At 40.5% G+C, this 10,619-nt stretch overlaps 1 protein-coding gene across 4 annotated transcripts in view; it reads right to left on the minus strand.

The window, feature by feature from the left end:
• The window catches only part of ZEB1 (zinc finger E-box binding homeobox 1), a 122,491-nt gene that overhangs the window by 108,209 nt on the left and 3,663 nt on the right, over positions 1-10,619 (minus strand). Inside the window, exon 1 of one of the 4 annotated variants that reach the window (XM_041487014.1) lies at positions 9,196-9,340. The exons of the other annotated variants lie outside the window; for them this stretch is intronic. Coding sequence (XP_041342948.1) covers positions 9,196-9,211 — 16 coding nt within the window. The 5' untranslated portion in view covers positions 9,212-9,340. Of the gene's footprint in view, positions 1-9,195; positions 9,341-10,619 lie in introns of those variants that run through there. 4 annotated transcript variants of the gene reach the window in all.

Consider the following 10,619-nt stretch of genomic DNA (forward strand, 5'->3'; position numbering starts at 1 on the left):
TGACAGACAAAAGGAAAAGGCAGGAAAACAGCTCATGCAGCTGCACATGCGCACACACACGTCAGCCACAAAGTGTTCCAACAGTAGACCCAAGAACGAACAGGACACACACTGGATTGACAGTCCTACTTAAAACTGTGGTTGAAGGAAGACACACGAATTCTTTAAAGGTAGACAGGCTGGGGAAACATTTAAGGGATAAAAAGCTTCATTAGGATGCCTATTAAGATACTTTAAAGCACAAATCTGGAAGACTTTACTCAGTAAGCAAGCACCTTGGAACCTTCGAAAAGTCAAACATTTTCATTCTGAGGATTTGCTATACGAGACCTTCAAAATGCTCAAAAATATTGTCAAAAGTTAGGAAGATTAAATAAGAGTTAAATATAGGCAACTGTAAACTATTATAACAAGACATTTGACAAGCTTTAGATTTCAGCACTTCTGTTTTCTTTCTCGCTCAGAAAAGAACTCTTAGTTTTCTGAAGAGTTTTATATATTTTCCATATGCCAAATTATTGCAACACCATACATACGAAAAAGCAAATGCAATGAAATTATTTGCATACAGTAGTACATAACAAGGAGCTTTTTAATTACTTCTTTCCAGGCATGTGACATAAATAAATGGAGAAGGCTTGCAACTTCATACTAAAACAAAGAAAATGCCTGTATTTGCTGGAATTCTTAACCACCTTATTTTATTTCACTTCTGAAGGAAAGCATCTTAGCACTGTCACAAGCAGTACTGCCAAAAACATTTTTGAAGCATCAGATCCACAGACAACAGTTTGCATCAAACATCTTGTAAGAATTTCTGTCAGGATCATAAACCTCTGCTGTGTGTCATGATTTTTATTCAACTAAGTCTATTTGTATCCTTTACAGTTGGAAAGCTAAAACTCTCCTTGTGTGAACTGGCTTAGTTCACAGAAACAAAGTCTGCCACTAGTTTTATTCACTCACATGCTGAGGTAAAAGCCAGGCTCATCTTTTTAAGCCAGGCTCATCATCATGTAACTACCACATGAACTATGCAGGCGTGATTAATCACATGGTGAAACAGAGAGAACTATGGCACGTTATACGTGTGATGTGTCACTGGAACTATTTCCCTTTTCCTATGCCACAACTACCAATTAAATTCTGCTTCTCAATTCTAAGGTATTATTTCACTATTGTGCAGAAAGTCTCCCAGCATTTTGACTGCTCTATAGCACCAATTCTATCTTCCAATATTTGCTCAAAATCATATTTAGTGTTCCAGGAACACAGTACATCTGTCAATTCCAAATCTGGAAAATGTACAAGGTAAGCCTTACCATGAAGGGCAGAAATTGTCAGAATAGTTTGTTCCATAGAATTAGTCTCTGTGGTTTACTATCATTACAACACTTATGAACAGAAGTCTGTCTTGTATTACTACTGGGAGCATTCAGACCAGTCTAATAAATAAAATTATTGGCTATAGCTACAGATACATAGATAGATGCAGATACATATATGTCTACAAAACAAATCTGTACTGAAAATGCAAATTTACTTTCAGCACTCAGTAGCTAGAACATATCAAAATAGGTTGTTATAACAAGCCATCCTACAATCTGCTCCTATCTAAAGTTTAAAGTTGGCAAGAATACTGTTTTTTTGTTGCCTTTCAGACATGGAAGTTCTGAAATCCCCTGCTGAGCCTCGTCCTGCAGGTCGAGTACTTGTCTCCTTCTGCAGCCATCTGCAGCATCTCCTCAACAGCAGCACATCCCCGATGGTATTCTGCAACCTTATCTTCCTCTCCCACATGTATAAGGTAAGAAGGGGGAAAAAAAATACTACATTTGCATATGTAATTATGGTGCAGCTCAGCAGAGAGCAAAAAATTACTGGAAGTTGAGAACAGATATGCCCGATGACCACACCTTAGTATTTCAAATGAAAATGCTTAGCAAGGAAGGGGAAGGGACAGCAGCAGGGAAGGAAGCCAGTCATTACAGCTCCAAATCTGCTTCAAAGACCTTATTCACCAACTCATGCTCTTTACCAGGCAAACTGTACCTAGGTCCTTCCTGTGAACAATAGCATAAGAATGAATCCAGTAGTGTGTGACTGGTTCTATTTTGCTTGACTTAACCAAACAGCTGTGCCAGGAATACTGTGAAGAAAAGGAAAGGCTTTGGAAAGACAAACAAAGCAGGATGGGAAGATTAAACAGGTTACAGATTCTGGACAGTATCTCCTTTTCCAGTCTCAGACTTGACATGACTTATAGTAGATAGCTTACAGGAACTTAAGAGAAATGACAAAATGGACTAGAAGGTGTGAAGAAGGAAAATCTGATACATACCTGGAAGCACACAAGGCAAAAATACCTCAAGGCATTAAGAAAAACTGTTTAAAGACAAGTGCATCTTAGAAAAGGGGACAACTCATCTCCCTGATGCTTCTGGACATTAATAAAAATTATGTTAGCTTATGTGAGGAGGAAGGTGTTAGGAAAACAAACAAATAAAAAGCCCAACCTGCTCCTCTGGGGACCTACCAGTTCAACAAAAATCAACTTCAGTCTTGTAGTTAAGGCCTGATTTTTCTGTTCTTTAGTTTGTCCTTTTTCAGAGGGAATAGATTTCCCCAGGCTTTTTTTCAAATCATGCCACATTTGTGATGTTTTGTAATATCATTTTGCTTTCTTCCATATACACATCTGTGGATGGATGCCTACAAAATAGAACAGAAAATTGCCCTCACTGTCTGTCAGCTGCCTATCAAAGAGAATTGGAAAAAGGATATTTGCTGAAATAATGGAAACATTCTATATCACAATAACTGAAGGTGTTCTCTAGCATCAGTGGCCCAACTAGCATTTGATCCTAACACAGACAGGCACAGTAGTTCATAGGTAAAAATACTCTCTACCACATCAGACTCTTAACCCTTTCTGGTGCTATGCATGAAAATCATTCTCAGAATCACGGTGAATGGCAAGGTTTATAACTAATTTATCTCCAATGATTTTGCCAGTTCCTCCAGTGTTCCTGATCTATCACTTGACCTGTGAGAAGCTAAAGAACAGAGGAGTTGCAGAAAGAGAGGATATCTGCATCAGAAGAAGTACAGAATACTGTGCAGTTAGTTAAGGAACAGTTATTTCTCTTCTTCTGATACACTCCCATTTCATAGAGAGTTCTTGGTGTTTAAAGAACTAGTTTTACCTGTCCTTTCACTGAAGCACAACTGCTACTCATATTCACAGATCCTAACTGAACAGGATGCAATGTCATCACAGCACAGCAAAGAATTTTTTTTGCTCTCTTTTTCAGTTATAATTAAGAATACATTCATCATTAGACACGTTCATTTGCTTTACACAGTTCTCCAAAAATAGGATCAATGGAACACATTGAAGGGAGAGCAACAAGAAAGAATGCTACCAAACAAAGTAAATATTTGTAAGGAAACCAATAAAAGATGCCCATTTTCAGGTTTTAACCTTTGGGTGACAGCAGCTGTTAACCAAACTGCTTTGAAACAATGGGGGTAAAGTCCTCACATCACTGAGATTGTGACAGCTGGGAATGACAGCTGAAAAGGAGAGAACTGAAACAGGCTGCTTTCAAACAGTACTGACTCCTCAAAAATGAGAAAGCATATTTTTAGTTAACTTCTGTTGCTCTGAAAAGGCATGTTAAAATAAAATATATTACATTACAGTAATGGCATCTGACACAGTCAGAGTGAAGCAAATTAAAAAAGGCTCCTTTCTTCTCTATTGTCCTTTCTGGGGACAAATGCACAGGTCTAAAGAAACATGGTTAATATGTTCAGCACTACCCAACTGAAACATCTGAATCCTGCCTTGGTGCATCACATACAGATAAAAATTTAACAAGTTTTTTTCTTTCTACTCTACCATCACCCATCCTGCTAACACATGAATGTAAGCTGTCAGGTACTCACACAAGGAATTGGATGTATAGGCCAAGATACAGGAAGACTCAGTACATACATTTTTACTGCCTGAAAGGTGATTACATACTGTGTGATGGAAGTAGTATTTTTTCTCAGGAGTACTGAAATAGATTTATAAATCTAACTGCATTTAACTGGAGTCAGTATTTTATCCATCAAGTCTCAATGCTCTTGACTGGGATTCCCATTCTTCTTGACTGTCACTCAGGAATACTACTTATCTACACAAAAAAGAAATAATTAGATTAAATAAACAAACTGTAGCTCAATAGGAAAAATGAAAGCAACTCCTGTCTTTCCCTGAAAGAAATGGTCACAAAGATTAGAAAGCTGCAACTGTCAACAGTTTCTTAAAATATCAAACTTTTCTTACCCTTTCCAACAACAATAAAATAAGATGCAAGGAACTGGAGAACCAGAAAAGCAAACCAAGACTGAGAAATACATGAGCACATAATAATTAGCTAAAAAATCAACTCAGTATTAGAGGCAATGGCTTATAAAAAGTTTAAAAAACTTGCCACCATAACATGGAAATAGAAAGCATTAAAAACAATACACTCATAAAACCCCCTACACAACTCAACAACAATTCCAGTATTTCAAGGCATCACCCAGCCAACTGAGGTCAAAGCTATTTACCACTGTGACCTCATGCAGCAGCCAAATACATTCCTCTCTGAAGGCCAGCAAGGTGCATCAGAAATCAGGTATCAAACCTTCAGTGAGAAGCAGACTACACCCCTGCCTACTGTACTCTTCCTCCTTCATAAACGCTTTGCCTCGCCCATGCGGCACACATTCATACAACCCTCTGCTCTCCAGCCTTTGCTTGGGGGTTGTCCTTTTTTTTTTTTTTTTTTTAACTACTAAAGACTTCAAACAGCATTTCCCTCAGCAGGAAAGAATTCCTACCCTGACTGACGTATTGCAGTGTCTCATGACTGGAGCTAACCACACATCTTCACAAATGAAGATATGAGAACACTTTCCATACCCACCTTTGCCTCATGCTGCCTAGGCAGGAGCAGCATCCACCTGCACCCACAGCTCCACCTGTGACAAGCAGCTGTGGTGGTAAAACCTAGACTTGCATGTGCCTGTCACAGTCTAGTCAACTTATCAGGCCTAGCACTTATATATGCATTACTGGAAAAGTTTTGTTTTGAGGAGGACTTATGTTTTTTTATTCACTTACCATTTTCAAATATTAGAAATACTGGCAATATGCTGAGACTCTTCTCTAGTCATAACTGTCACAACAAAACCAACATCTGATGACAATTTCTGCCCAGATGTTAAACTCCAACACAGTCCCCTTAAAATCCTCCACATCCCAGCAGGGGTGTTGATGTTAACAGTGTAGTCTTTAACTAATTCCTTCCTGACGTGATTTATTTTTGTCTACCCTTGCATCACTGAACATAAGATTTGGAAATACAAAACACACCAGAAGACAACATTCTACTTCTCTGGCACATCATTACATAGACTATGAAGACAGGAAACACCACCAGTGAAAATACTATCTTAATACCATCTAAAAATGGCTAAAGACAAAATTGAATTTTGCATCTTGACACTTGTTTGGTGAAAGCAAAAATATTCCAATAAATATGAAAGAACTTAAACAATTAAGCTGAAAGGAATAGTAACTACCAAATGACAAAACTATTCTTTCCCTTTAAGGCTCTAGATCAAGCCAAATGCAAGAGTAGTCCTGAGGATTAAAAATGGATTGGGACTCAGTCTTGCTATGGACTTCCTGTGTGACCTTGGGTAAGTCACTTGAGAATTTAGTTCTCAAAAATAACAGGCCTATTATAGCTGCCAGAACGAAGCACCAATGTTTCTGAGACCACAAACGAAAGACAGGGTTCTGCTTACTTGCCCAAAACAGTAAAGGTCCTAGGTGTGAGTCCTCCTGAAAAATGTAGATAACAATGACCAAAAATTCAGGAATATTGATGTTAATCAGCTAAAAGTTAATCTGGAACTGTAGTTTGCAATACGGTATGAAAGCCTACATAAAAACAGAGTAATTTTTGGGTTTCAATCTCTAGTTTTGGATGTTTGAAACCTATCATGAGTAGAACCCTTATGATTTCCAGAGATTTAAAATGTACTGTTTACTGTACAAACAGTACAAACTGTTTACAAACAGCTAATGACTTGAGCAATAAGCTTATATTTTTGGTAAATAATAATGACTGAATTTAGAAGCAGGGATGCCTAAGAAGCATTTGGCCTGATAATGTAGTTTCAGTACTTTCTCTGCAATAGAGAGCACTTGATCAAAAATCGGTTTAAAAACCCCAACAAGCAAAAAACCTACAACCCAAGTTTCACAGAAGTTAATTTTATTTCTTTACCGTAGTAATACAGAATTCCACACATGTTAAAAGTGTCTATCATCCCTCACTGGCATTTTAAACTCTATTAAAACAGATGTTTCCACATGAGGAAAGGCATTACAGTGATATTTTGACTTCAGAGTACTTCAGCCTCTCCCCCCAGCACTGGAAAACTTCTGTAAGAAAAAATTACAGGTTAATACCACAACCGGAGTCTCCGTGGGGAAGGAAGCAGGGAACAGCTGTAGAACCCCTTCCTCCTGCTCTGTCCACAGAGGAGCTGCTTACAGAGAGCAAGGGCCCAAACAAAGTCAGTAACACCAATTAACAGGACCTGTCATAAAGCCCAAAGTCCACAGAAACCCCTCCCCATTGAGTCTACCTGATGGAATTAAAATATTCAATAGAAAATTTGGACTGAATTCAAAGAAGTCAAATCCTCAGACTTCTAATTAAAAACATTGAGTGATTTCTATGAGTGAGAAGCCCATGTCAGAAGGAAAGTTTCATCTTCTTGCTACTTTTCATTAACCCTTTCAGCAGCACATGTTCAGAGCCCTACAAGCAAGGCAAATTGTTTTGGGAAACAAATTACCTTAAAAACACCCAACTGCCTCAGGTAATGAATTACCATTAGACAACCTGCTTCATCACTGCTAAAATAACAAGCACTGACTGCTGACAGAAAAATGAAGAAATAGTGACCTTTTTAAGAGAACTCACACTATATTTCAGTAGCTAACACTAAAACAGAAGTACTACTTGTTTATAAGAGAGAAGGTTTCCTTGGACCCAGACAGTTAATTCAATTGTCCATGTAGACCTGTTCACTGTGCCTGGAATTTTAACTCAGGGTACATTCCACAAATCCCAAATTGCAAATTTAAATTAACCTTAGAGTGAAAACACGATACCTAGCAAAAGCAGAAAGGCAAGGGGGCAAGAGAAGACAGGCACAACCAGGATTCCAAGTTGTATTCCAAGTGTCACCTGACATCCTGCTGGTAGCTGACACCTTGGAGCTAAAAGAAATAAGCTTTTGCCTTGTTCAAAGGGACTTACAGTCTTCTTACAGTTCTTAGCCTGGTAACAAAAGTTTATATGAAAGTGTTACCTAACAGAAATGAAAAGAGAGAAGAACCAACCATAAAGCAACTGAAATAGCACTCTAACAAGTCAATCGACGTAACCTCTTAGTAATAAACTCACTGTGACCAAGGCTGGCTTTTATCTTCTCCTCACATGTACCTGACAGCATGCAGAATTTACCCAGATACATACATTCCTCTTTTCACCACCAAATATGCATCTGAAAACCTGAAGGCATACTTGCATTATTTTCAGAACATCTATACTTTAGATTGATATCTTTTCACACTCTAGGAAGGCAAGTTTTAAATATTTTGTTTTACTTATCTCACAGCATTGCTGAAGAACAAGATGTGTCACTTTTAGTTTTGCTGTTTAATAAGAACTAAGACAATCCCATAACATAGATGAGAGAAGCTAAGAAAGCAACTAATCCTGACTGCAAACCAACTCAAAATAAGAAAACCTTTGCTGATATTGAATCTATTTGAAGTCTACTCAGGAGTCTCACAAGAGCATGGCTATGCAGAAGACCATCAAAAAATACCCAAACCATGTCTCTCTTTCCTCCTCTTCATTTTTCTATCAAAAGAGAGGGAGAAAGGAAAGAAGTACATAGGATGAGAGACTCCCAACCAGCGCTGCGTTTCTGCTGTATCACATTATCTCAACACTTTTTTAACTCTTCTGCTGCAGCAGAAGTTGTTTGTGTATTGGCCAGAACTAAGGACAATGACACAGGGCAGTTTTCTTCAGGTAGGAAGTGCCAGATTTCACTGTAAGTGGAGGCTTTAATGGCAGCACCAATCGGCTCTTTGCTGACCTCCTGTAGGGACCAATAAAGAGGGCAGAAAAGGAACCAGCTCCTGAGTTAAGATAAGACTGTCTTTCCAGCTAGAGTTAATGCACCAGGATGGCTCCCAAACAAGAAAGCAGGGGAAAGAAAGAAAAAACAAAAGTTTACAGTGTAAGAATAGCTGTGTTAAGTTTAACAAGAGATAAAAAAAGGAAAAGTTTACAGTACTCAATGCCATAGCCCAGTATTATTAACTGGCATACTGGATGTCTAGTGCAACCTCTCGGTAATAATTTCATATTCTGTGGGAACATGGAGAAGAAACCACATAAAAATGCTTTTAATTTTATACTACAAACCAGCCAGTTGCTTATGCATCTCCCCTATGCCCATTCCTCATTAACAGAAGATACCTATAAGAACCAAGTGCATTCTGCGACTTTGGGGAAAAAAAACCTTCATACTTATTTGTTTTAAAGGTTAAAGGGTTAAATTTTTCTATGCATTTTCTTCAGTAAATATTTGCAAGTCAAACATAAACCACTGCTGAGAAATCTCTATTATCCAGATTCTATTATCTAACCGATCCTGATGCTCCAATGCACAATGACTTAAGTTGGTTTTAATTCCTCAATAAAAGGAACCAAAACCAAAGATACACTACATTTTACATTACAGAACTAGTTGATAAAGACTTTGACGCTTTATATAATAAAGTGGGTGCAGCAATGAGGTCCAAAAGTGATGAAGATGAAAGATACCTGGAATGATACCAGATCTTATACACCTTTTGTTTTCTGCAAGTGATACACGCTGCAGGCAAAACGGTTTGTGCTAAACAGCCTTAAATCTGGTTTTCTAATATTAAGCACAAAGGAAAAACACTGACAGCAAGCGTGGTAAATAAATCCCTCCCTTGAGAATGAAAGCAGCAGACAGGAGGGGGCTGACATGCATGCAGGAGAAAACTAAACACCATCTTTTTTTTTCTACCTGCACAAGTTGCCATTTGCTGCAGCAATCAAGGATCTTTTTTTCCCCGTCGATTTCAAAAGCCAGGTTTTCAGAAAATTTCTCTCTGAAGTCATCTGTTGATATGCTTTAAGAGTATGGTGTTCATATCACTGGATCTTTAAGAGAAAAATCCATTTTCTTTCCTGTTCAGGTAAACATGTTTACAGCTCCTGCACAGACGCTGGGTGGTTCAGACTCACATGTCACACATGTTGTCGTCAGCAACAAGAAAAGCCCCTTTTCTCTGATCATCCACATTTTTAATAAGGTAAAGAGAACAGCACTTTCCAAACTTACCTTTAGCACAGCCAAATCATGAGCTAAATATAAATATTTACACGAGGACAAGGAATTAATAACAAGAGCGTGCAAACAAGAACACTTGCTAGAAAACGCACACAGCAAAAATAAGAAAACCCTTTTAAGTTCAACGCGATCAAACCAACCGGTTAGCCCCTGGAAAGGCCGTCATTTATCACCACGTTATGCCCCGAAGAGGGAGGATTAGAGAGGTGAAGCACCGATCGTGACTCCGATCTATTTCGGAGACCGTTCACTGCATATGAAAACATCTCAGATCGCAGGCAAAGCCTTCCTATCTGTGACCCTGCACAGGAAATGCCACATAAAACCTAAAATTGCCAAGGAGGGTTACAAAATCGCCTACTCTACATCCTATTCCGAAGAGTCGTGCTACGAGAACCGAACTACTTCTCCATTTTCCAGAAAATAAGTAGAGAGTGGGTGTTACGAGCCTTTATTCCCCCCGCCGTGTACCTTCCCATTGCATCTTAAAGTAACACACGTACCAAAGGGGAAAAAACACCACCCCACAGCAGCCCTTAAGCCTGAAATGTAAATGTAATTCCTTATATAGACTGCAGCAGCTGGTCACACACGCACGGAGAGCGGAGCGGGGGCCCCCGGCCAAACCGTTACCACCCATTATTATACAAACAGGTACCTCCGAAGCCAGAGGGAAGGGAAGAAACTTCGCCGCCCGCCCCCGCCGCCCGGGCGCAGCCCTCCCTTGCCCACCGGCCCGGCGGGGCGGCAGCGCGGCCGCGGGGCGCCGCCGGGCACCAACGGGGGCGCCGGCCCGGGGCACCCCGCGCGAATCGCCGCCCGCTGCGGCGGCGGTGCCTCCCCCGCATGTGCTCCCGGGTGTGTCCCCTCGGGGACGGCCGGCGTCCCCCACCGCCGCCCCAAGAAAGGCGAGCGCCGGCCGGGGGCGAGGAGCCGGCCCGCTGCCGGCCGAGCGGGGAGGAAACTCCGGCGGGCGGCAGAGGCGCTCCCGGGCGGGCGGCGGGGCGATCCCGCCCGCGGGGCCGGGGGGAGGCCCCGCTCCGCCCGGGGTAGCGCGCAGGTAACAAGTTTCGGAGTTGGGGCTGCCGCGGCCGGGC

This window comes from Pyrgilauda ruficollis, unplaced genomic scaffold, assembly GCF_017590135.1.
Source record: "Pyrgilauda ruficollis isolate IOZ18807 unplaced genomic scaffold, ASM1759013v1 scaffold12, whole genome shotgun sequence".
NCBI lineage: Eukaryota > Metazoa > Chordata > Aves > Passeriformes > Passeridae > Pyrgilauda > Pyrgilauda ruficollis.